General features: G+C 40.3%; 1 protein-coding gene across 3 annotated transcripts in view; it reads left to right on the top strand.

The window, feature by feature from the left end:
• RBM6 (RNA binding motif protein 6) overlaps nucleotides 1-27,900 on the top strand; it is a 104,338-nt gene that overhangs the window by 1,572 nt on the left and 74,866 nt on the right. For all 3 annotated transcript variants that reach the window (XM_080797477.1, XM_080797478.1, XM_080797479.1), the window contains exon 2: nucleotides 25,988-26,098. In XM_080797477.1, the coding sequence (XP_080653603.1) occupies nucleotides 26,055-26,098 (44 nt within the window). In that variant the 5' untranslated portion in view covers nucleotides 25,988-26,054. The remainder of the gene's footprint in view (nucleotides 1-25,987; nucleotides 26,099-27,900) is intronic.

The raw sequence follows: 27,900 nt of genomic DNA, 5'->3' as shown, positions 1-27,900 counted from the left end.
GATCAGGTTCAGGGTTGTATTAAAATTAAAACTATTGGAAAGTTCTGAAATCTTAAAGATTATAAATCATTCCCTGATGGACTTTTTTTAGCCATATACCAAGTACTCAGAATTAATTTTTCTGCTACACTCCCACAATACCTTCTTCATTTCATTCACTTAGTTAATGGGGCATCTGTTGAATGCATTTTATAACCGTCCTTTCATGGTGTGGGACTCAGAATATCAGAGTAGGTAACTGGGGGAGCTCTGGAATCTGATAGGTTTTGAATCCTTTACTCCTCCACTAATTCAGTGACATTGGATAAATTACCTTACTTAAGTTTCCTCATATGTGAAATGAGGTTGTTGTGAGGTGTATGTAATGCCCTTAGAACAGTGCCACGTGTGCAGAAGGTGTTCATAAATGTTAGCCACCACGGTTGTCTTTTTTTAAAGCAGTTTTGTTGAGATATAATTCATAATTCGTATGCCATACAGTTAACCATTTAAAGTGTGTAATTCAATGCTTTTTATATATTACATTGCTAATTTCCTTACAAGGTTGTGGTAAATATATTTTGTTACATATGTTGTAACAAAATTTGCTATTTAAACCGTTTCTTTTTATTTTTTTCTTAAGTTTGTTTATTTAAGGAATCTCTACACCCAACATGGGCTGTAACTCATTACCCTGAGATCAAAAGCCACACTTCCGATTAAGCCAGCCAGGCACCCCAAGCCACGTTTAAGTGTAAAATTCAGTGCATTAGTTACATACACAGTGTGGTGTCACCATGACCACTACTTCCAAAACGTTTTCATCATTCTGAACAGAAACTCTATCCATTAAGCAAGTGACTCTCATTGTTCCTTCCATTTAGCCCCTGGTGACTTCTAATTTATAGTCTTAAATCCCTCTGAATTTGCCTGTTGTAGGTATCCCATATAAGTGAAATCATACAATATTTGTCCCTTTATGTTTGGCCTGTTTCACTTACCATAATGTTTTCATGGCCCAATAATGTCATAGCAGGTATCTAAACTTCATTCCTTTTTTTCTTTTTTTTAAGTTTGTTTATTTATTTATCTTTGCACCCATCATGAGGCTCAAACTGACAAACCCAAGATCAAGAGTTAGTCACTCTTCAGCTGAGCTAGCCAGATGCCCCAAACTTCATTCCTTTTTTAAAAATTACAAAAAATATATTTTAAAAATTGAGATGTAATTGACATACTTATTCTCTTTTATGGCTGAATAAATATTCCATTGGTGTGAATAGGTCACATTTTGTTTATTTCTTCGTTTGTTGGTAGACAACTGTGTTGTTTCCACCTTTTGGCTATTGTCAGTCATGCTGCTGTGAACATGGGCATGTGCCTATTCTGGATATTAACCTTTTATCAGATATATGACTTGCAAATATTTTCTCCCAGTCTGTGGGGTGCTTTTTTACTCTATTTATAGTGGTCTTTGATGCAGGAAAGTTTTCCATTTTGATGAAGTCTAATTTGCCTGTTTTTCTTTTGTTGACTGTGCCTTTGGTGTCATCGCCAAGAGATCATTGCCAAATCTAATGTGTGAAGATTTCCCCCTATTATTGTAAGAGTTTTATAGTTTTAGCACTTACATTTAGGTCTTTGATGCATTTTGAGATAATTTTGGTGTGTGGTATTAGGTAAAGGTCCCACTGGATATCCAGTGGGATATCCATTTGGATATCCAGTTTTCCTGTGCGCATTTGTTGAAAAGTCTGTCTTTTCCCCTTGATAGTCTTGATACCCTTGTTGAAAATATCCTGACCGTATATGTAAGAATTTAGTTCTGGTTTCTCTATTCCACTGATCTGTATGTTTGTCCTTTTTTTTTTTTTTTTTAATATATTTTTTTATTTATTTATTTGACAGAGAGAGATCACAGTAAACAGAGAGGCAGGCAGAGAGAGAGAGAGGGAAGCAGGCTCCCTGCTGAGCAGAGAGCCCGACGCGGGACTCGATCCCAGGACCCTGGGATCATGACCTGAGCCAAAGGCAGCGGCTTAACCCACTGAGCCACCCAGGCGCCCTGTATGTTTGTCCTTATACCAATACCACACTGTTTTGATAACTGTAGCTTTGTAGTAAGTTGAAATTGGGAAGTATGTCTCCTCCAACTATGTTCTTATTCAAGATTGTTTTGGCTATTCAGAGTCTTTTGAAATTCCATATGAATTTCAGGATGGGTTTTTTTTCTAAGCATTGGCTTTAGACTCAGATCATCTTGAGTTTGCATGTTGGCTTTTTCTTATATTAGTTATATTGTTTTGGGTCAGATCTCAACCTGTTTGAGCCTCGGTTGCGTGGTCTATAATAAAGTGGGAATAGTAACTGTGTTTACCCTACAGAGGACTTGCAATGAATAAATGAGAGTGCTTAACTGTGGTAGAGTCAGCATTCAGCTATGCTTGTCTTTATTACTCTCATTTTGGAGAGTAGGATTAGACATACTCAGGAAGGTCCTTTCCAGCTTAATGCTATTATGATTTTAAAAATCTGAGCATAGGGGTGCCTGGGTGGCTCAGTGGGTTAAAGCCTCTGTATTCAGCTCAGGTCATGATCCCAGGGTCCTGGGATCGAGCCCCACATCGGGCTCTCTGCTCAGCGCAGAGCCTGCTTCCCCCTCTCTCTCTGCCTCCCTCTCTGCCTAGTTGTGATCTCTCTCTGTCAAATAAATAAATAAAATCTTTTAAAAAAAAATCTGAGCATAGTAGTAGTAGTAATAGTATTTGTTACATTGTTTTAAAATTCTTTAAAACTTTTGGGGTACCTGGGTGGCTCAGTGGGTTAAGCCTCTGCCTGTGGCTCAGGTCATGATCTCAGGGTCCTGGGAACGAGCCCCACATCCGGCTCTTTGCTCAGCAGGGAGCCTGCTTCCCCCTCTCTCTCTGCCTGCCTACTTGTGATCTCTCTCTCTTTCCCTTTCTGTCAAATAAATAAATAAATAAAATCTTAAAAAAATAAAATTCTTGGGGCGCCTGGGTAGCTCAGTGGGTTAAAGCCTCTGCCTTTGGCTCAGGTCATGATCCCAGGACTGGGATCGAGCCCCGCATCAGGCTCTCTGCTCAGCGGGGAGCCTGCTTCCTCCCTTCTCTCTCTGCCTGCCTCTCTGCCTACTTGTGATCTTTCAAATAAATAAATAAAATCTTTAAAAAAATAAAAATAAAAAAAATAAAATTCTTTAAAACTTTTTTTGGAGACATAGTTTACATATAAAATTCCTTCATTGTAAGTGTTCATTTTGATGTAATCATTACTACTGTTCAGATTTAGATTTCCAGCACCTCAAAACATTCCTTACTTCCTGTTTGTTGTTTATCCCCACTTCTCCAACTGCAATTCCTAGTATCTACTGATTTGCTTCGTATCTCTGTAGTTTTATGTTTTCTAGAAATTTCATATAATTGGAATTATACAATTCTTTCATTTGTGTCTGGCTTCTTTCACTTGCAATGCTTTTTTGAGGTTCATCCATGTTGTTACATTCTTTTTTATGGTATATTTCTTTTGGTTCAGCCATTCACTTATCAATGGACACTTGGACTATTTCCAGTTTGGGGCTATTATGAACAATGGGGCTATGAATATGATTGCTTCTTATGCATGATCTCATTTACTCCTGATAGTAATCGTATGAGGTGGGTTCCATTATTTCTATAACATAGGAGAGCTTTGAGACATATAGAAGTTAAGTAATTTCTCAGAGGTGCAAACTGGAGTTCTGGGGCACCTGGGTGGCCCAGCCATTACGCGTCTGCCTTCGGCTCAGGTAATGATCCCAGTCCTGGGATCAAGCCCTGCATTGGGCGCCCTGCCTGGTGGGTCTGCTTCTCCCTCATTCTCTCCCTCTGCCTGCTGCTCCCCCTCCTGTGCTTGCTCTTGCTTTCCCTCTCGAGTTCTCTCTCTCTCTGTCAAATAAATAAATAAAATCTTTCTTAAAAAAAGAAAACTGGAGTTTTGGTTCAAACCAGGCATTCTGACTCTAAAACACAAGCACTATGGGGCGCCTGGGTGGCTCAGTTGGTTAAGGTCTGCTTTCGTCTCAGGTCATGATCCCCAGGGTCCTGGATCCAGCCCTGCATCAGGCTCCCTGCTCAGTGGGGAGTCTGCTTCTCCCTCTCTCTGCCACTCCCCCTGCTTGTATGCTCTCTCTCTCTGTCAAATAAATAAAATCTTAAAAAACAAAACAAAACAAAAAACACATGCACTAGATCAGTGGTCTTGAAATCCTTTTATTCTTGGACCACCTAAAATTAAAAAAAATTTCCCCCTAAAATTTTGAAAAACTTATTACCATCTTACACATTTTTTTAAAAAGATTTTATTTATTTGTTTGACAGAGATCACAAGTAGGCAGAAAAGCAGGCAGAGAGAGGGAGAAGCAGGCTTCCCGCTGAGCAGAGAGCCTGATTCGGGGCTTGATCCCCGGACCTTGAGATCATGATCTGAGCCGAAGGCAGAGACTTAACCCTCTGATCCACCCAGGCGCCCCACCTTACACATTTTTAAGTCAGTGTTAGTGCTTTAACATTTCTATCGTAAATGGCCGCAAAGGATGTATTTTTTGGCATAATATATATTGTATGTATGCTTTATATATATATAGACTTTAGAGCAGCAGACTTAATTTATAAAATGTCATATAATCTAATTGGAAGATCAGATTTTTAATGTCAATCATTTAGCCAAATCAGACTGCCTCAGTGGGAATCTCAGTGATTTTTGAAATAAACTCTTCGAGTACTAATAGGTAACATTTATTGAGTATTTTACTTATTGGCCACTGTTTTAATAGATTTGCATTTTCATTCAGTTCTGATAACAATATGAAGTAGACATTAGCTTTATACTGATTTTACATATAAGTAAACTGAAGCATTTAGTTAAATACTTGGCTTAAGGTCCTGTGGTGTGGCAGAAACAAGTTTTACCTTCAGCCAATCCAGCTCTGAACCTAAGCAGAGTATGTCTAGAGATGGCACTTTTAGGCCTTTTCTCCTACACTGTACTGGCTTACAAAACTCACTCTTGAATTAGGAGCCTGACTAATTTGCTGCTATTAGGAATCAGGATATAAAAATATTTAAACCCTGGGGAATTTCTATTTCTTTCTTTATTAAAAATATTTATTTATTTATTAGAGAGGGTGTGTGTGCACAAGCAGAGGGAGCAGGAGAAGAAGCAGGCTCACCATTGAGCAGGGAGCCTGATGTGGGGCTCAGTTCCAGGACCCCGAGATCATGACCTGAGCCAAAGGCAGACACTTAACCGACTGAGCCACCCAGGTGCCCTGGGAAATTTCTGTTATAAGAAAAAGCAGCTTTAATGAAGTATTTAAATGTCTTCCTGCAGTATTAAGTCTAATTTGTACATGACTTTGAGATTCCTGTGAGATAGCCAAGTGGTGATTTCTGGCAGGCAATTTGGACTTTACAGGGGAAATCTAAGAAGAAGATAGGGATGTGGAAATTATCATTGTAGAGATGGCAGTTACTGTGATTAAATTGGGAATAGATGCAATTCCTCATGTCTAGTCAGCTTTGGCTGCCATAACAAAGTAACATGGACTGGGTGACTTGAACAGTAAAAATTTATTCCTCACAGTTCTTGGGACAGGGAAGTTCAAGGTCAGGGTTCCTTCTGATTTGGTCCAGGTGAAAATCCTTTTGATTTGCAGACAGCTGCCTTCTTACTGTGTCTTTATTTGGCTGAGAGACAAATCATTTTTTTTTTTTTTTTTGGGTCTTCTCTTATAAGGGCACTAATCCCATTCACAAGTGCTCCACTCTCATGACCCAGTTACCTCTCAAGGCCCCCACCTCCAAATATCATCACATTGGGTATTAGGGCTTCAACATAAGAATGTGGGGGGTGGGGGGGCACCTGGGTGGCTCAGTGGGTTAAAGCATCTGCCTTCGGCTCAGATCATGATCCCAGGGTCCTGGGATGGAGCCCCACATCGGGCTCTCTGCTCAGCAGGGAGTCTGCTTCCCTTCCTCTCTCTGCCTGCCTTTCTGCCTATTTGTGATCTGTCTGTCAAATAAATAAACAAAATCTTAAAAAAAAAAAAAAAGAATGTGGAGGGGTGGGTACAAACATTCAGTTCATAGCACCTAGGGGTGGCATGTGGATCAAGAATAGTGCTAAGGTGAAATAAGTCAATCCAAGAAAGACAATTATCATATGATCGCTCTGAATGACGAATTTGAGAGGCAGGTTATGGGGGGTAGGGAGGGGAAAAATGGAACAAGATGGGACTGGGGAGGGAGACAAACCATGAGAGACTTGTCATCTCAGGAAACAAACTGAGGGTTGCTGGGGGGTGGGGGGAGGAGGGATAGAGTGGCTGGGTTATGGATATTGGGGAGGGTATGTGCTATGGTGAGTGCTGTGAATTGTGTTTAAGACTGATGATTCACAGACCTGTACCCCTGAAGCAAATAATACATTATATGTTAATTTAAAGAAAAAGAATAGTGTTAGGAAACAGTGTAGAGCCTTGGGGGTTAGCAATATTTGGTGGACATTTATTTAAATAATATTTAAAGGTGGGGTGCCTGGGTGGCTCAGTCGTTACGGGTCTGCCTGTCGTGATGCTGGGGTCCTGGGATTGAGCCCCACATCCAGCTCCCTGCTTGGCAGGAGGTCTGCTTCTCCCTCTTCCCCTTCCCCTACTTGTGTTCCTCTCTCACTGTGTCTGTCTCTCCAAAAAAAATATATATATATATATATATATATATTTAAAGATTTTGTATTTTTGTGTGTGTGTATTTTTGCATGAGAAAGACTTGAGTGTTTATAAGCAAAAAAGCAGCAGTCTACAGAATGGGAATATGGGCAAAAAAAGAAGTTGAGTGATAGAGAAGTATAAGCGTAGGTTCTTCAAACTACAGTCTTCAACCTATGGGTACACAAAATCATTCCAGGGGGAATGCAGGCATATGTATATGTATATTTTTAAAGGTTTTTTTTTTTTTAAGATTTTATTTATTTATTTGACAGATAGAGATCACAAGTAGGCAGAGAGGCAGGCAGAGAGAGAGAGGAGGAAGCAGGCTCCCCGCTGAGCAGAGAGCCTGATGTGGGGCTCCATCCCAGGACCCTGGGATCATGACCTTAGCTGAAGGCAGAGGCTTTAACCCACTGAGCCACCCAGGTGCCCCTTTTTAAAAGATTTATTCATTTTATAGAGAGAAAGAGAATGTATGAGCAGGGGAAGGGGCAGAGGGAGATGGAGGGAGAGAGGCAGACTGCACTGAGTGTGGAGCCTGACATGGGGCTCAGTCTCACGACCTGATCATGACCTGAGCCAAAATCAAGAGTCCAGTGGTCAACTGACTGAGCCACCCAGGCATCCTTGCATATGTATGGATTTAAAGGAATAAGTGTACAAAACTTCACCTTCCATAAATATTCTTCTAAGAATGAATCTTGCTTCTAAATGTAAGAACTAGGGGCACCTGGATGGCCACCTAGATGGTTAAATGCCTGCCTTCGGTTTGGGTCCTGATCTCCTGGTCCTGGGATCAAGCCCCATGTTGGGCTTCTGGCTCAGCTGGGCATCTACTTCTCCCTCTTCCTCTTCCCCCTGATTGTGCACTCTCTCTCAAATTAATAAATAAAATCTTAAAAAAAAAAGAACTAAAACCATAAATACATTGGATTTGGAAATGATCTCCTGGGTATGACACCAAAGACATAGTCAACAAAAGGAAAAATAGACAAATTAGACTTCATCAAAATGAAAAACTTTCCTTCACCAAAGAACACTGTGAACAGAGTAAAAATGCACCCCACAGAATTGGAGAAGATATTTGTAAATCACATATCTGATAAGGAATTAATATCCAGAGTATATAGTAAGGTTCTAAACTCAACAACAAAAATACAACCTGATTCAAAAATGGGCAAAGGACTTCAATAGTCATTTCTCTAAAGAAGGTTATACAGGTGGCCAGTAAGTCCATGGAAAGAGGTTCATCATCATGAATGATTAGGGAAATGCAAATCAAAATGACAGGGAAATGCCACTGCACACCCATTAGGGTGATGATTATCGGAACAACAACAAAACACCTCCAAAACAAAATAAGAAGATGGTGTGGATGAAATTGGAACTTGTATTATTTTCCTAGGACTGCTATAATAGCATACCACAGATGAGGTGGCTTAAATAACAGAAATTTATTTTCTCTTGCTCTGGAGGCTAAACTCTAAGATCAAGGGATCAGCAGGGTTGGGTTTTGGTAAGGCCTTTCTCCTTGGCTTGCAGAAGGAGGCTGCCTTCTTGCTGTGTCCGCACACACTTTCCTCTGTGCATGCGTTTCCAGTGTCTCTTCCTCTGACACCAGACTTACTGGATTAGAGTCCTACTCTTAAGACCTCTTTTAGGGGCACCTGGGTGGCTCAGTGGGTTAAAGCCTCTGCCTTCGGCTCAGGTCATGATCCCAGGGTCCTGGGATTGAGCCCCGAGTTGGGCTCTCTACTTGGCAGGGAGCCTGCTTCCCTTCCTCTCTCTCTGCCTGCCTCTCTGCCTACCTGTGATCTCTGTCTGTCAAATGAATAAATACAATCTTCAAAAAAAAAAAAAAAAGACCTCTTTTAACCTTATGTCCTTAAAGGCCCTCTCTTCAGGTACAAACCCATTGGGGGCTAGGAGTTTAGCATATGAATGGGATGGGGGGGCACAATTTAGTCTGTCACAGAACCTTTGTGCCCTATTGCTAGGCATGTAGAATGGAGAAACTGGTGGAAAACAGTATGGTGATTCCTCATAAATTAAAAATAGAATTACCATGTGATCCAGCAATTCCACTTTTTTTTTTTTAAGATTTTTTAATTTATTCATTTAATAGAACACAAGCAAGGGGAGTGGCAGGCAGAGAAACTCGTCCCTTACTGAGCAGAGAGCCTGATTCGGGACTCGATCCTAAGACCTTGGGATCATGACCGGAGCTGAAGGCAGATGCTTAACTGACTAAGCCACTCAGGCACCCCTAAAGCTGCAATTCCATGTTTGGGTATATGTCCAAAAGTTTGAAAGAGATACTTGTACACCCAGGTTGGTTATTCATAGTAGCCAAAAGATGGAAGTAAGCCAGGTGTCCCATTGTCCATCAGTGGATGAAGGGATAAACAAAATGTGGTGTATACATACAATGTAATATTACTCAGCCTTAAAAAGTAATGAAATTCTGGGGCTTCTGGGTGGCTCAGTCATTTAAGCAATCAACTCTTGATTTCAGCTCAGGTCATGATCTCAGGGTTGTGAGGTTGAGCCCTGCATTGGGTTCCACACTGGGCGTGGAGCCTACTTGAGATTCTCTCCCTCTGCCCTTCCCATCCCCCTCTCTCCCTCTTTAGGGGAAAAAGAAATGTGTGTGTGTGTGTGTGTGTGTGTGTGTGTGTGTGTTTAAAAAAAGTAATGAAATTCTGGGGTGCCTGGGTGGCTCAGTGGGTTAAAGCCTCTGCCTTTGGCTCAGGTCATGATCCCAGGGTCCTGGGATCAAGCCCCACATAGGGCTCTCTGCTCCACAGGGAGCCTGCTTCCCTTCCTCTCTCTCTCTGCCTGCCTCTCTGCCTACTTGTGATCTCTGTCTGCCAAATAAATAAAATCTTAAAAAAAAAAAAAAGTAATGAAATTCTAATAGATGCTGCAGTGTGGCTGAACCTCGAAGATATTATGCTAAGTGAAATAAGCCAATCACAAAAGGTCAAATATTATATGGTTCCACTAGTATAATGAAGTACATAGAGTATTCAGAATTGTAGAGACAGTAAACAGAATGGTGGTTGCTGAGGACTGTTGAGAGGGAAATGAGGAACTACTGTAATGAGTACAAATTTTCAGTTTTGCAGGAAGAAAAAAGTTCAGTGGATGGATGGGGATGATGGTTATGTAGCATGAATCTATTTAATGCCACTGAACTATACACTTAAATATGGTTAAAATGGTAAATTTTATATATAATAATTTCTAAAAATAATTTTTAAAAAAGTATGTATTTATTTGAGAGAGAGAAAGAGAGTGATGGGAGAAGCAGAGGAAGAGGAACAAGCAGACTCCACATTGAGTGCAGAGCACAGCATGGGGCTTGATCCCAGGACCCTGAGATCATGACCTGAGCCGAAATCAAGAGTTGGATGCTCAACTGACTGAGCTCATCCAGATGTCCCCAAAAATAATTTTTTTTTTTTTTAAAGATTTTATTTATTTGTCAGAGAGAGTGAGCACAGGCAGACAGAGAGGCAGGCAGAGGGAGAAGCAGGCTCCCCGCCGAGCAAGGAGCCCGATGTGGGACTCGATCCCAGGACCCTGGGATCATGACCCGAGCCGAAGGCAGCCGCCCAACCAACTGAGCCACCCAGGCGTCCCCCCAAAAATAATTTTTAAAAAAGAATGGATCTTGGGGTGCCAGGATGGCTCAGTCATCAAAGTCGTCTGCCTTTGGCTCAGGTCATGATCCCAGGGTCCTGGGATTGAGCCCCATATCAGGCTCCCTGCTCAGTGGGAAGCCTGCTTCTCCCTCTCCCACTCTCCCTGCTTGTGTTCCCTCTCTCTTTGTCAAATAAATAAAATTAAAAAAAAAAAAAGAAAAAAAAGAATGGATTTTGTTGATTCTCCTTTTCCACCTCCCCTTTTTACTCATCCTTCTCTCCACTTTACCAAAAAGGGATCTCTCCATTTGAAATCTAACTAAAGTGTACTACTGCAAGGATGGAAATCCTCAAGACACCAAACTATGTGTTTATTTCATCTCCTTTGGAAGGGTGTTTGGGTTGGTTCCATTTTTTTTAAGCTATTATGAATAAAGCTGTTATGAACATTTTTGTACAAGTTTTCATTTGTCTTAGGTAAATACTTAGAAGTGAAATTGCTGAGTCATAGGATAGTGTTGTCAGACCAGTTTCTAAAGTGGTTGTACCATCTTGCATTCTTTCCAGCAGTGTATGAGTTCTCATTGCTGAAAATCCTTGTGTATTTGCTTTAAGAAGTCTTTTTAATTTTAGCAGTTCTACTGGGTGGGTTTTAGTATCTCGTTGTGGTTTTAATCTCTTTTCCTTATGACTAATAATAGTAAGTAATTGTCAGATGTGTGTTACAAATATTTACTCCTATTCCATAGTTTGCCTATTCATTTTTTAAACAGTGTCTTTTGAAAAAAAGTTTTTAATTTAAAAAATTTTTTTAATGGTTCATGCTTTTGGATCTTTTATAGAAGACTTTGCTAACAAAAAGCTCAAAAAGATTTTCTCCTATGTTTTCTTTTAGAAGCTTTGTAGTTTTAGCTTCTGCATTTATGTCTGATCCATTTTAATCAGCTTTTAAGTATCGTATGATGGTAGGCAAGCAAGTACCATTGAAAAGGAATCAGGAGGGGTGCCTGGGTAGCTCAGTAGGTTAAAGCCTCTGCCTTCAGCTCAGGTCATGATCCCAGCGTCCTGGGATTGAGCCCCGCATCAGGCTCTCTGCTCAGCAGGGAGCCTGCTTCCCCCTCTCTCTCTGCCTGCCTCTCTGCCTACTTGTGATCTCTGTCTGCCAAATAAATAAATAAAATTTGAAAAAAAAAAAAAAAAAGGAATCAGGATATGGTTCTGGAGAGGGAGCCTGGGAAACACATGCCACATCTAGGGATGGCAGCAGGTGTGTACATTTCCCTTTCCAAATCTAAGGTCTCTTTAGAGGCCCTGTAATTGGAACCAATACACCTAAAATCTTTTAACGGAAATTTTGTAAGGGACAGAGATGCTGCCAGCAGCCGCTGATTCCCACAGTGCATATTAAAGTTGCTACTGTCTAAAACCTCAGAGGTGGATCTTATTTGGTAAGTGCTCAAATCAACCATTGCCTGTTGATGCTCCCTCAATGTTCTTAACCAAGTGTCCTGTGGGGGCCCAAAGCATATACTTTGGGAAAAATGAGGGTGTTTGGAGCAGGATCAAGCTGCTGTTTACTGCAGATAGAATAGGACCCCTGGTTCTGCTCTGCTGGCTTTTGGAACTGAAATCATGATTAAAAAGGATGGCCCTGTGTATTCAAATTATGCTGTTAGAGGTAAAATTCTTGGACCTTTGCAAGATGGACCAGAGTGGAAGTGTTTGCCAAGAACACTTTATTTATTTATTTATTCTTTTTTTAAAAAGGTTTATTTGAGAGAGAGACTGAGCACACAGGTAAGCAGGAGGAGGGGCAGAGGGAGAGGGAGAGAGAGACATTCTCAAGCAGACCTTCTGCTGAGCACGGAGCCCAGCATAGGGCTCCATCTCATGACCCTGAGGTTACGACCTGAGCTGAAATTGAGTCGAATGCTCAACCAACTGAGCCACTCAGGCACCTCTGAAAAACGCTTTATTAATGAAGAATGAAAGGTGGAAGAGGCACGAAAACAGTCAGCTACCATCGTCGTTCCAACCATAAAGAGTACTGACCTGCAGTGGGGCTTCTTTTTTGCCAGACTCACTGGTCAGCTTCCAGGAAACCAGTCTTTAGATTCTAGAGTAGTGTGGCTGCAGAGTTCAACAGAAGCGTGTCACTAGGAGTGTAGCCTGTAGTTTAGTATAATGCTTACCATCTTCTGAAGCAGCTGACCCCTGTTCAACAGCTATGCATATGGAACCATTTTTCACTTCAGTCTTCAAAATTCTCATTTGACTAATTGCTACTCATCCAGATCTGTACCTGCAGTAGTTTCTTCCTAGTCTTTCGAACTCACCAAAGGGTCCTTTTACTTATTGGTGTAGCATGTGTCGGAGGTAGAATCTGGGCAGTTTAGGTGGCAGGCCCCTCTGTAACATTGATCTGCCACACTCTCCTAATTACTGTAACTTTGTAGTAAGTTTTAAAATCAAGAAGTATGAGTCCCCTAGCTTAGTTATATTTACGGGGGTTGTTCTTTTACATTTTGCAGATACTGTATTTTTTTACAGATTGAAGAAGGTTTGTGGCTACCCTGAGTTAAGCAAGTCTGTCAGTGCCATTTTCCAAGAGCATTTGCTTGCTTTGTATCTCTGTATCACATTCTCAGAATATTTTAGCCTTTTCATTGTTACCGTATTTGTTATGGTGATCTGTGTTCAGTGATTACAATTTGCTAAAAGCACAGATGATGGTTAGCGATTTTTAACAATAAAGTCTTTTTTAATTAAGGTACGTGCATTGTATGTTTAGATAAATGTTACTCCACACTTAATAAACTACCATGTAGTGTAAACATGTATATGCACTGGGAAACCAAAAAATTCATTTCACTCACTTTTTTGCGGTAGTCTATTTTGCGCCGATGGGATGATATTATAAATAGTATTTCGTATCGATAGCTTATCCTTGATCAGTTCACATAGCTCCCTCGTTTTTTTGAGAATTGCATGGCCTTTCAGTAGTGCAGTATACTATGTTGATGTACATTTAGATTTTATAATCTTGCTATTACAAACAGTGCTGCACTGTGGGTGTTTGTAAACGTGTCACCTCACTGTAAGTTTCTAGAGAATGAATTCCTAGAAGAGGAACTGGAAAGTCAGGTAATGCATTTCAAATTTTGTGAATATTAGTTTTCCTTATGTTATGACTTTTAACCTCATCCCTGTTGGTTGGAGAAGATACTTATATAGTATCTCTCTTTTTATATCTATTGAGACATGTTTGTGGTTTAATCAGTGGTCCATTCTGGAGACTAGCCCAGGTGCACTTGAGATGTGATTCTGCTTCCGTTGTGTAGAGTGTTCGTATGTGTTTGTTAGGTCTAGTTGGTTTATTGTGTTCTCTATTTCCATTTACTCTGTTTGGTCGACTTTATCTGTTATGGAAGGTGGAGTTTCAAGTCTCCAACTATTAGAGAACGGTTTATTTTTCTCTTCACATGTTTTCAGTTTTTGTTCCATGTATATTGAGAGTGTTCTACTCTTAATATTTAGGATTATTTTATCTTCTTGCTATATTTTTTCAAACCTTTATTTTTATTTAAAAAAAGAGATTTATTTATTTATTTATTAGAGAGAGAGAACATGAGAGAGATCAGCAGGAGAAGCAGACTCCCTGCTGAGCAGGGAGCCAGATGTGGGACTCGATTCTGGGACTCTAGGATCATGACCTGAGCAGAAGGCAGTCGCTTAACCAACTGAGCCACCCAGGCATCCTTGAATCTTTTAATATATAATGTCTTCCTTTGTCTTTCATAAACTTTGGATTCCAAGTCTGTTTTGTCTGATATTAATCTAGCTCCCCAGCTTTCATTTGGTTACTATTTGCATGGAATATGTTTTCCATCTTTTCACTTTCAACCTATTTGTGTCTTTGGATCTCAAGTGAGTCTCTTGAAGCATAGACAGCTTATACAGTTATACATATACAGCATATGCAGTTGGTCCTTGAGCAATGCGGTGGGTTGGGGTGCTGGCTCCATGCACTATTGAAAGTCTGTATAAGTTTTGACTCCCGCAAACTTAACTACTAATAGTTTACTGTTGACCAGAAGCCTTATAGGTAAGATAAACAGTCAACACATATTTTGTATGTTGTATGAAGTACATACTGTATTCTTATAATAAACTAGAGAAAAGAAAATGTTATTAAAATCACAAGAGAAAATTCATTTACAGTACTATAATTTTTTTATTTTTATTTTTTAAGATTTTATTTATTTATTTGACAGACAACGACCACAAGTAGGCAGAGAGGCAGGCAGAGAGAGAGTGGGAAGCAGGCTCTCCACTGAGCAGAGAGCCCGATGCAGGGCTCGATTTCAGGACCCTGAGATCATGACCTGAGCCAAAGGTAGAGGCTTAACCCACTGACCCACCCAGCTGCCCCTGTAATGTTTTTTAATCAATACCATACAATTACATTGTCAGTTTACAAAATGAATTATCAATACTGTCTTTTTTTTATTTTTTAAGATTTTATTTGTCAGAGAGAGAGAGAACACAAGCAGGGGGAGCAGCAGAGGGAGAAGGAGAAGCAGGCACCCCACTGAGCAAGGAGCCTGATGCAGGACTTGATCCCAGGACCCTGGGATCATGACCTGAGCTGAAGGCAGACGCTTAACCAACTGAGCCACCCAGGGCCCCTTGATATTATCTCATATGATAAAAACAGTATAGATGTTTATACATGTTACTAAAATTAGACATCAAAAATGAAGATTGGAGCACCTGTGTGCTCAGTCGGTTGGGTGTCTGACTTGATTACGCTGCCTTTGGCTCGAGTCATGATCCCAGGGTTCTGGGATCGAGTCCCACATCAGACTCCCTGCTTAGCGAGGAACCTGCTTCTTCCTCTGCCTGCTGTTCCCCCTGCTTGTTCTCTTGTTCTCTGACAAATAAATAAAATCTTAAAATAAGCAGATAGATAGACAAATAAATAAATAAATAAATATTTTTTTTAAAAATGAGAAGATTCTATGAAAAAGAAATTTGTGGGTGCCTTGGGTGGCTCAGTTGGTTAAGCGACTGCCTTCAGCCTAGGTCATGATCCTGGAGTCCCGGGATCCAGTCCCGCATCGGGCTCCCTGCTCAGCAGGGAGTCTCCTTCTCCCTCTGAGCCTTTCCCCTCTCATGCTTTCTCTCTCACTCTCTCTCTCTCAAGCAAATAAATAAAATAAAAAGGAAAAGAAAAAAATTTGTATTTGTTTACAGGTATAATGATTCATGCATTGATACCAAAGAAGCAGCAGTATAATTGTTTTGTGGTAGCCTAGCCTATATATTAATGAATGAATCATTAAAAAAATTTTTTTATGTTGTATAGTATTACAATCATATTCATAATACAGTATTGGAAACGTTAGATTTTATTTATTTATTTTTATTAACATACATTATTTGCTTCAGGGTACAGGTCTGTGAGTCATCAGTCTTACACAATTCACAGCACTCACCATAGCTCATACCCTCCCCAATGTCCATAGGAAACATCCTTAGATTTTTTTTTTTAAGATTTTATTTATTTGACAGAGAGAGAAACAGGGAGAGAGGGAACACAAGCAGGTGGAGTCGGAGAAGGAGACTCCCTGCTGAGCAGGGAGCCCGATGCGGGGCTCAATTCCAGGACCCTGGGATCATGACCTGAGCCAAAGACAGATGCTTCACAACTGACCCACCCAGACACCCCACATTGTTAGATTTAAAAAAACACTTAACTGTGGGGGCGCCTGGGTGGCTCAGTGGGTTAAGCCGCTGCCTTCAGCTCAGGTCATGATCTCAGGGTCCTGGGATCGAGTCCCGCATCGGGCTCTCTGCTCAGCAGGGAGCCTGCTTCCCTCTCTCTCTGCCTGCCTCTCTGTCTACTTGTAATCTCTGTCTGTCAAATAAATAAATAAAATCTTTAAAAAAAAAAACAAAACACTTAACTGTGATGATAGGCTGATATGCAATTTCTCCAATTACAGGAGAGAGAGGCATAGTGTATGGTAATGTAATTCTTTGAAAGCAGTGTTGTAAAACAGTAAGAAAACTAACACAATATGAATTTTCTGTTAAATATCACTAATCTGTCCACTTCCATTCAAGTCTCGCACATGATGTTCTACATGATGAGTACTTGGGTGATGATGACACAAAACATCTCACGTGGTTCTTGCCATGCAGTTACTGTATTTTCACACAAAGCACATATAAACAGAGAAGTTTATTTATTTATTAAAGATTTTATTTATTTATTTGACAGGCAGAGATCACAAGTAGGCAGAGAGGCAGGCAGAGAGAGAGGAAGGGAAGCAGACTCCTCGCTAAGCAGAAAGCCCGATGTGGGGCTCAATCCCAGGACCCTGGGATCATGACCCAAGCCGAAGGCAGAGGCTTTAACCCACTGAGCCACCTAGGCGCCCCAACAACAGAGGAGTTTATTAACTATTCACCGTGGGAGTTGGTCTTGCCCTCTCAAGTGGCAAAGGTAGAAGAGGTGGATGAGGTAGAACTAGAAGCAGGAAAGGCCTACACGCTCTATAACTTTATGGAAATGCATCCTAATTTCTGACTTTTCTGGTTTCTAGTATCTCTAAAATTGTTTCTATGGTGGTTCCACAATCCATCCACTGTTTGCATAAGTTTCAGTGCTTGTACCTTAGAAAGTCTGGATCATCGAAGAAGTCAAAAGCCGTCTTCAATAATCAGAATGCAGTCAGATGTCTGATATCAGTTTGTTTTCTGGGATTGCTTCTTCTGCGTCTGGTTTTTTTTTTTTTTTTTAAGTTTTTATTTATTTATTTGAAAGGGAGAGAGAGCGAGCACGCATGAACAGGGAGAGGGTCAGAGGAAGAAGGACAGACAGACGTACTGGTGAGCAGGGAGCCCGATGGAGGGCTCAGTCTCAGGACCCTGAGATCATGACCTGAGCTGTAGGCAGACTCTTAACTAACTGAGCCACCCCGGTGCCCCTCGTTTCTTCTACATCTTCTTCCTCTTTCTTGGGCATGGTTTGAAAGTACTTATCGGGGCACATGGGTGGCTCAGTAGGTTAAAGCCTCTGCCTTCGGCTCAGGTCATGATCCCAGGGTCCTGGGATCGAGCCCCGCATAGGGCTTTCTGCTCAGCAGGAGGCCTGCTTCCCTTCCTCTCTCTCTACCTGCCTCTCTGCCTACTTGTGATCTCTGTCTGTCAAATAAATAAATAAAATCTTAAAAAAATAAAAATGAAAGTACTCATCTCCAGCGAGTCATCCTCTTTTAATTTTTCTTGGGTGGTATGTGTTAGCTCTTGAATTTCTCCAAGATCCGTATTTTGAAACCCTTCACCCCCACCTTTTTGTATCCACTCTTTCATGATTTCCTTGGTTTCCTCTTTTGTAAATCCGTGAAGTCATCACACCATCTGGACACGGTTTTCTCCAGCAGGAACTTACTGTTTCAGGCATAATGGCTTTCATGGCTTTTCCTACAACAGTGGCATCTTCAGTGGTATAATCCTTCCAGACTTTTGGGGTGCATTGGTGGCTAAGTTGGTTGAACGTCTGATTCTTGGTTTCAGCTCAGGTCATGATTTTGTGGTTGTGAGATCGAGCCCGCATGGGGCTCTGCGCTCAGTGCAGTGACTGCTTCAGATTCTCTCTCTCCCTCTCCCTTCCCCTCTGCTCCTCTCCTCACTCACACAAACTCTGTCTCTAAACTAAATAAATAAAATCTTTAAAAAGAAATCCTTCCAGGGGCGCCTGGGTGTCTCAGTTGTTAGGTGTCTGCCTTTGGCTCAGGTCCTTATCCCAGGGTCCTGGGATTAGGCCCCACCCTGGGCTCCCTGCTCAGCAGGAAGCCTGCTTATCCCTCTCCTGCTTCCCCTGCTTGTATTCCCTCTCTCACTCTCTCTCTCTGTCAAATAAATAAAATCTTAAAAAAAAAAAAATCTTTCCAGACTTTCATGATGTTCTATCAGAGTTCTCTTTCATAGCATTGACAGTCTTTTCCATAGAGTACCGTGTATAAGAAACGTTCAAAGTCCTTATGATCCCCTGATCTAGAAGCTGAATTAGAGATATGTTTGGGGGCAAGTAGACCACTATGACACCTTCATTGTTGAACTCCTGGGGTTCTGGGGGGTCAAGGCCTTTGTCCAATATGGAAAGAACTTTAAAAAGACAGTTCTTACCAGCAGAGTACTTTCTAAATCAGGAAGAGAGACAGCATCCGTGGAACCAGTCCAGAGAGAGGTTTCTTGTTCAGGTCTTCTTGTACAGCCAAAAGACTTGTAGCTGTTTATCTTTTCCCTTCAAGGCTTAGGGGTTAGCAGCTTATGGATCATGAACCTAAGAACGGTAGAGTTAGCCTATACCTTCTTGCCTTATATCTTGGTGGTCTGTTCTCTTTCTTATTTTATTTTTTTTAAAGATTTTATTTATTTATTTGACAGACAGAAATCACAAGTAGGCAGAGAGGCAGGCAGAGAGGGAGGAGGAAGCAGGCTCCCCGCTGAGCAGAGAGCCTGATGCGGGGCTTGATCCAGGACCCTGGGATCACGACCTGAGCTGAAGGCAGAGGCTTTAACCCACTGAGCCACCCACGTGCCTCTCTCTTCCTTATTAATAGATGTCCTTTGTGGCTTTTTTTTTTGCCCCCAGAGTAGGGCACATTCATCTGTATTAGAAACCAGATAGCCTTTTTCCTCAGTGATTTTTATCAGTGGCCCTGAGAACTCAGCTGCTGCTTCTTGGTGGGCAGAAGCTGCCTCTCCTGTTATCTTGACATTTTTTTAAAGTCAAACCTCTTTCTAAAATTATCAAACCATCCTTTGCTGGCATTAAAATCTCTAGTTTTAGCTCTTTCACCTTTCTCTGCATTAAGTTGTCATATAATATGACTTTGCTTTTTCTCAAATCATATTAGAGCCTGTAAGTATGCCTTTCTTTTTTTTTTTTAAGATTTTATTTATTTATTTGACAAAGAGATCACAAGTAGGCAGAGCAGCAGGCAGAGAGAGGGGAAGCAGGCTCCCTGCTGAGCAGAGAGCCTGATGCAGGGCTCGATCCCAGGACCCCGAGACCACGACCTGAGCCGAAGGCAAAGCCTTAACCCACTGAGCCACCCAGGCGCCCCTAAGTATGCCTTTCTTACAGCAATCGTGCACCCACATAAAAGCTGCATTTTCAATATGAGATAAAAAGATATCTTATAAAAATTACAAGGTTTTCCGGCCTGCTGGTGTAGCTGCAGTGATGGCTTCATGAATTTTCTTTTTCTTTTCTTTTCTTTTTTTTTCCCCACGGTCCTTACACTGGATTCATTTATCTTGAAACAGCAGACAACTGCAACCGCAAACCTCTGTGTTACATATCAACCAATTTGACTGTTTCTTGTAGTTTCATGGCTACTCTGCTTCTTGGGAAGACTTTAGCATCAGTGATGGCACTTTGTATGGGTCCCATGGTGTTATTCAAGGTTTATGGTGTTGCATTAAACATGAAAAATAACAGGAGAACCAGGAGAAATCACTTTTTACTGTGATAATGCAATTTGCCAGAAAGAATAACTGCCTCTGCAGAGATGATTAGTGACATTTTTTTTTTCTAAGAGGATACTTGCAACACTTGAGCACACCGCAGTAGCAGCAGGAGGTGACTGCGGAATTATTACAGTAGTACAGTATGTACTACAGTTAATTTTGTGCAATTATGATTTCAGACAGTACCTTTACATTTGTTTACATTTTTTCTCAACTGCAGATTATACCACTTATGGTCTGTGAGTTTGTAAGTTTTTTTGTTTTTGTTTTTTTTCAAAGATTTTATTTATTTATTTGAGAGAGAGACTGTGAGAGAGAGCATGAGCAAGGAGAAGGTGAGAGGGAGAAGCAGACTCCCCGTGGAGCTGGGAGCCCGATGCGGGACTCGATCCCGGGATTCCGGGATCATGACCTGAGCTGAAGGGAGTCGATTAACCGACTGAGCCACCCAGGTGCCCTGTAAGTTTTGATAAATTTTACCTTTTTTAGTAAAAGACTTACTTACTTTAGAGAGAGGGAGAGTCCTCATGAGAGTGGAAGGAGGGGCAGAGGGAGACAAGCAAACTCCATGCTGAACAGGGAGCCCAACATAGGGTTCCATCCTGGGACCCTGAGATCATGACCTGAGCCAAAATCAAGAGCCAGACGCTTGACCAACTGAGCCACCCAGGCACCCCAAATTTTAACTTCTTATAATAGTTCTGTGTGTATTTTATGGTAGTAAATGATAAAATACACTGATATCTACATATATTTTATGCCTTTATTATATACCTTTTTCTTAGTTTTAATCAGTATTTTTAGATTACATGGTTCATCTGCTTTGTCATAAATCTCCAGTAATTTTTTCACTATATTTTTTGAAAAAAAATCTGTGAATTGAAAAGAAAAATCTGTGAAAAAACTCATTGCAATTTAAACTTGTGTTGTTCAAGGATCCTCTGCAGTTAGATCATGTTTTTTTTCATTTATTCTGCCCATTTCTTTTTGTAAAAAGTTTAAACTTTACATTGAAAGTAATTACTGATAAGGAGGGACTTCTGCCATTTTGCTTTTTGTTTTCTATATGCTCTATAGCTTTTTTTGTCCTTTGTTTCTCCCATTGTTGGCTTCTTTATATTCAGTTATTTTTGTTGTTTTTTTTTTTTTTTTTTGTGGTGAAATGTTTTGATTCTCTTCGCATTTTCTTGCATGTGTATTCTTTGTGGTTACCATGGGAATTACATTTAACATCCAACAGTTATAACAACTTAATTTGAATTTATATCAACTGAAGTTCAGTAGCATACAAAAACTCCACTTCTGTAAAGCATCTTCTCTTTCTGTTACCAGTGTCATAGCTAACATCTTTATAAATTGTGTCCTCAGTAACCTAGATTAATAACTGTTCTTTATGCATCTGTCTTTTATTATTTATTTTTGGTGCACACAGGGTTTTTCTTTTTTTTCTTTTTTTTTTAGGATTTTATTTATTGGGGTGCCTAGGTGGCTCAGTCATTGGGCGTCTGCCTTCGGCTCAGATTGTGATCCCACTGTCCTGGGATCAAGCCCCATATTGGCTCCCTGCTTAGCGGGGAGCCTGCTTCTCCCTCTCCAGCTCCCCTGGAGCTTGTGTTCCCTCTCTCGCTATCTCTCTGTCATAAATAAATTTTAAAAAGAAAAAAAGATTTTCTTTATTTATTTGAGAGAAAGAATTGAGATAGAGAGAGAGATAGCATGGTGGAGGAGGGTCAGAGGGAAAAGCAGACTCCTTGCTGAGCAGGGAGCCCCATGTGGGGTCCTGGTACTCCAGGATCATGACCTGGGCCCAAGAAGTCACTTAACCAACTGAGCCACTGAGGCATCCACACAACTGTGTTTTTATTAAAGCATGGAGACAGGACCCATAGACAGAAAGAGCTGCCTGTGTATCTATCTGTCTTTTAAATCATGTGCAAAATAAAAAGTGGAGTTACAAACCAAAGTTACAATAATACTGGCTTTTATAAGTGCCCCTGTGTTTATCTTTACCAGAGACCTTTATTTCTTCATATGGCTTTGGTTACTGTTTAGCTTCTTTGTCATTTCAACTGGAAGAACTTCAGCATTTCTTGCAGGGTTCAATAACAACTCCCTCAGATTTTGCTTACCTGGAAATGTCTTAATTTCTTCCTCGTTTTTTGGGGAGGACACTTTTGTTGGATACAGAATTCTTGATTGGCAGTTTAGTTCCCCCCCCTTAGTATTTTCAGAAATTATCCACTACCTTCTGGCTTCCAGGGTTTCTAATGAATAATTGACTGATAATCTTACTGAGGATCTCTTGTCACTTCTCTCTTGTTGCTTTTGAAAATTCTTTGTCTTTAATTATAATGTGTTGGATGTGAGTTTATCTTACTTGTACCTGATTTATTTATTTTTTAAAAAGATTTATTTATTTTAGAGAGAGAAAGCTTGAGCATGTGCATTGTGTGCAAGTTGGGGGACGGGCAGAGGGAGGGAATCCTCAAGTGGACTCCCCACTGAGCATGGAGTGGGCCAAGGGGCTCCATCCCACCACCTGTGAGATCATGACTCTTGCTGAAAGCAAGAGGGGAATGGTCAACCAGTTGAGCTACCCAGGCGGGTATTTCATTGTATTTCATTTAGCTTCCTAGATTTGTAGATTCATATCTTTTATAAAATTGGGGGAAATTTTTCTTTTCTTTGGCCAATATTTCTTCAAATAATCTTTCTGCCCATTCTTTTCCTTCTGGGACTCCCTTCTCATTTATTACATAATCATTGTCAGTTTGACAGTATCTCCAGTCCCCATAGGTTTTGTTCATCTTTGTCTGTTCTTTTTTCTTTCTGCTCTTCAGACTTCATAATTTCAATCCTGTTCTCTCCGAGTTTGCTGATTCTTCTGCCTGCTCTAGTCTGTTGAACCACTCTGGTGACCTTTTCATTTCAGTTATTGTACTTTTCAGATCCAGGTTTTTTATTCCACTGTATAAATCTCTGTCTCTGTAAATAGTCTCATTTTGCTTATGCATTGTTTTCCTGATTTCCATTAGTTCTTTAAGCATAATTTCTGCTGTTGTTAGAAAGTCCTTGTCTAGTAAATCTGATATCTGGGTTCATTAGAGATAGTTTCTGTCAGTTTATTTTGTTTCTTTGAATGGGCCATATTTTCTTGTTTCTTTGTATGTCTTGTGTTTTTTTTTCTTATTGAAAATTGGGCATTTGACTATCATAATATGGTAACTCTGGAAATCAGATGTACCTTTTGTTGGGGTTTGCTGATGTGGTGGTGGGGGATTGTTGAAGGCTGTAGTAGTCTGTTTTGAGGCTTTCTCTAAACTGTTTTGCAAAGACTATTCTTTGTCATCACTGCGTGATCACTGATGTCCATTCCATTAGCTCATGTTCATCTAATGTTTTCCATGAATGCCAGAAGCTCAAACAAATGAAAATGAACAAAAAACACTAACAAAAACAAAGAGAAAAGGAGCAAAATGAATAACCACCTCTGTTTGTTTTTGCATATTGGTTCTGTGCTGGGGCATTCGTTCAACATTTGGCCAAGCTTGCTCTGGGCCTTGGGATCAACCTGAGGTGAAAGCTTAAGGTCCTCTCAGGTCTTGTCTCATCATGTGTCTTGTCTGAGTATGCACGTAGTTTTCTAAAATTTCCCCTATGTTTGTTACTTTGGAATGTCCTAATTTCCCAAAGTGTTTTCACCCCAACTTCCCCATATCTGAGTCTATTTTGTAGCTTTTACTGGCAATGCTTCTTACCCTATCCCCACCCACCACTCATGTTCTGAGTTAGATGAAACAGAGACAAGCACCAATCCTCACATCAGTCCTTCAGATATCTCCCAGACAGATTAGAAGAGATGTGCACAGTAATCTGCAAATCAGGTTTCCCTCTGATTTGAAGGAGGGAACTGGGAACTAGGCTGCCATTTCTTTAGGATAAAACCTCTGCCTGTGCAAGGGTGGGTGGAACAGGGATGAATGAAACCACCACAAAACTTGACTGTTATTTTGAAGATAGCTTTTTCTTGATTGCACATTCTCTTCGTTGTTACGCACCTTTGGCTGTTTTCTAAGCCCCAGCAGAGCTGGCTCAAACATTTACTGCTGTTTTTTGATGTTTCTGTGGAAGAATGAGACTTTGGAACTTCCTCATCTGCCATTTTGCTGAAATGTGGTTTGTCTTTTCACTCTCTTGGTAGTGTACTTTGTTTGCACAAAAGTTTTTGATTTTGATGAAGTCTACTTAATTTTTTCCCTGTGCTTTTGGTGTCATATTTAAGAAGCTGTTGCCAAATCCACAGTAGTGAAAGTTTGCTTCTTTTTTAGTAACTGCAGCAAAGGTTGTGGAGATGACTTCTCAGGTTGACTTGGGTTACATGCCCATTTTTAGCTTTAATTTTATTTATTTATCTTTTAGCAGGAGAAAATTAAGTATAGTGTCTTACATATGGGGAATCCATGTATGAGGAATCCATGCAAACATGACATTTCCAAGGCAGTCCGGCAGCATGAGGTTTATATGACATACCAAATAAGGAGAGGGTTAGGGACCTGAGAGTACAAAGGAGAGGAAGACCCTTAGCATAAAGGTGAGAAGAGATGTTTGAGAAACAGACTTTGCCCTGTTATGCAGATAAGTTTTTTGGTAAAGAGGAATCTCTGTTCTCTATTAATAGTTCTCTTCTTGATACAATCAGACAGTTAAGAAGCAGATAAAGAGCTTTTCCTGCTAGGTTTTGATTTGTTTAAATTCTAAATAATGTTTATCTCATAGTGTGGTGCATCTTGGTACATGCCCATTTTTAGAGCAATTACTGTGATGAGAGTGGTAGACTATTCTGATTGATAGGCAAGATTGTGTAGGATCAGCCATGGACTGAATGGTGTTAATATTAAAGATGCTGTTTCCAAAAAGGAAGGTGAATGGAGGATAGAAAAATTAGTAAATATTTGGAAAACGTAAACCATTCTTATTACATTGAGAAACTTATGATGCCCCAGAGTGCACATTTTTTTTAAGACTTCATTTATTTGAGAGAGAGAGTGATTATGAGTGAGAGAGAGGAGCAGAAGCAGAGGGAGAAGCAGACTCCCTGTGGAGCGGGGAGCTGGACCAGTCCCAGGACTCTGGGATCATGACCTGAGCTGAAGGCAGACACTTAACTGACTGAGCCACCCAGGCGCCCCAAGAGAAATACATTTTTAATTAAAAATGTTTTAAATTTAATTTTAATGTTTAAATTTAATTTTTAATTAAAAATGTATTTCTCCGGGCACCTGGGTGGCTCAGTGGGTTAAGCCTCTGCCTTTGGCTCTGGTCATGGTCTCAGGGTCCTGGGATTGAGCCCCACATCGGGCTCTCTGCTTGGTGGAGAGCCTGCTTCCCCCTCTCTCTCTGCCTGCCTCTCTGCCTACTTGTTCTCTCTCTCTCAAATAAATAAATAAAATCTTTTTTTAAAAAATTTTATTTCTTTTGGGGCACCTGAGTGACCCAGTTGGTTGAGTGTCCAGCTCTTGATTTTGTCTCAGGTCATGATCTCAGGGTTGTCAGCACAAGTCCCACGTAGGGCTCTACCATTGGGCTTTGAGCCTGCTTGGGATTCTCCTCTTCTCTCACTGCCCCTCCCCACCTCTCTCGCTTGCTCATTCCCTCAAAAAAAAAAAAGTATTTTTCTTGTTATTCTTGTTATAAATTAATAAGTAAATGTTTAAAAGTGATTTCCGGGGTGCATGGGTGGCATAGCCGATTAAGTGACATGACTCTTGGTTTTGGCTCAGGTTGTGATCTCAGGGCCATGAGATCAAGCCCTGCGTCAGGCTCTGCGCTCAGTGTGGAGTCTGCTTGAGACTCCCTCTCCCTCTCCCCTTTACCCCACTAGTGCATGCATGCTCCCTCCCTCTCTCTAAAGTTAAAAAAAAAATAGAATTAAAAGTGACTTCCAAAAATATCCCTGTTGTTGTTCCTGATAAAGCAAGGTGGAAGAAATTAGTTTAGTTTTTTTCTTCATATTCTAATGTGTTTATATTTTGTGGTTTATTTTATACAGGTACTACTATAACCAGAGTTTGGTAGCAAAAGGATCTACTTACTGGGCTCTCTTAACATAGAAAGAGATGTGGGGGGATTCTCGATCTGCTAACAGAACAGGACCTTTTCGGTAAGTCTTTAAAATTTGAATACTGAAATTGTAATATTTTAATGATAAAGATATATAATATTTTTTGGTCTATCATAAAGAGGGATATTTTCTTTGTATAGAAATAGCTCTGCTTTTTAAAAATAGAAACTATTTAAAAAATTTCTACTCATTTCCAAAGTGCTTGTGAGGTTGAATACTGAGCATGCCAAGTGTTTTGTGTGTCAGCACTTTTTTTTTTTTTAAGATTGTATTCATTTGTCGGAGAGAGACAGAGCACAAACGGGGGAGCAGCAGGCAGAGGGAGAAGCAGGCTCCCCACTAAGCAAGGAGCTCAATGTGGAACTCAATCCTAGGGCCCTGGGAACTTGAGCTTAGCCGAAAGCAGACACTTAACTGACTCAGCCACCCAAGCGTCCCAGTGTTTCAGCACTTTTTTTTTTTTTTTTAAGATTTTATTTATTTGACAGACAGAGATCACAAGTAGGCAGAGAGGCAGGCAGAGAGAAAGGGGGAAGCAGGCTCCCCACTGAGCAGAGAGCCCGATGTGGGGTTCGATCCCAGGACCCTGAGATCATGACCTGAGTCGAAGGCAGAGGCTTAACCCACTGAGCCACCCAGACGCCCCAGCACTTCTTTTGTTTTTTAAGATTTTATTCATTGTTTGACAGACAGAGATCACAAGTAGGCAGAGAAGTAGGTGGGGAGAGAGAGGGGGAAGCAGGCTCCCTGCTGAGCAGAGAGCTGGATGCAGGGCTCGATCCCAGGACCCTGGGATCATGACCTGAGCTGAAGGCAGAGGTTTTAACCCACTGAGCCACCCAGGCACTCCTGTTTCAGCACTTTTTAAACATTAAAAAATATTTTAAACATTAAAAAATAATTTTTAATTAAATTATTATTATTTTTTTAAAAATTTTTTAAAAATCTCTTTTAACAAAGTAATACATACTTGGCAAATAGGGGGAGCTAGCAAAAACGTACATGAACATTTATATATTTAAATAAAAGTTTTGTTAATTTCACTAATTTATGTCTAGAATCCAGGGCTGTGTTTGGCCCATGGCAAATTGTGTTTCAGTTATCAAAAATAATTCTAAGAAAAAAAATTACGGGATGCAATTTTCTAAGGTACATTTTCAATATTAAGTGTTACTGGGTACAAAGATGAGTTGAGAAAGTAGTACCTTTCAGTTATTAGTAGATTATATTTTAGATCTGTAGGGAGTCAATTTTTTTTATAGCCAATATAATAAATGATGACTGTATTTTTAAAGCTTTTGTATTATGCTTACAATTAATAAAATGCTAAAGGAATGTTATTTTTATGATTTATGGTTTTATGATTTTACTTGGTGTATGGCAAAGAAATCTGATCTTTAAAATTATATATTAAATATTTATATGTATGTTATAAATATATATGTATATATTTTTTAAATGCTCCAATTGAAACTTCTGTTACTAGTAAATTTTCTTTTGGATTGGCAGTCTTCAAGATTTTATCACACAAATTTAAGAGCTGTTATCATTATTCTGAAGCTGGGGGTTCCAGTGAAAAATTAGATAGAGAACTGAGTTTTAAAAATCCATTAAATATTTAGTAGAGCTAGTGTTTCATAAATACTAGATAGTGGTCTTTACTTTTGGCTCAGCAGTCTTTAAGTTAAAGCAATGGTGATGATGCTGGGTACATTTTTCCTTTCAAAATTTAAGGTCTGCGTCAGTGGTCAGCAAATTATAGTCTTTAGCTCCCTTTTGTTTTATTGTAACACACCCATGATCATTTGTTTAGATATTGTGTGTGAATGCTTCCATGCCAC

Source organism: Martes martes, assembly GCF_963455335.1.
Source record: "Martes martes genome assembly, chromosome: 1".
NCBI lineage: Eukaryota > Metazoa > Chordata > Mammalia > Carnivora > Mustelidae > Martes > Martes martes.
This window is presented reverse-complemented; position numbering and strand designations above follow the sequence as displayed.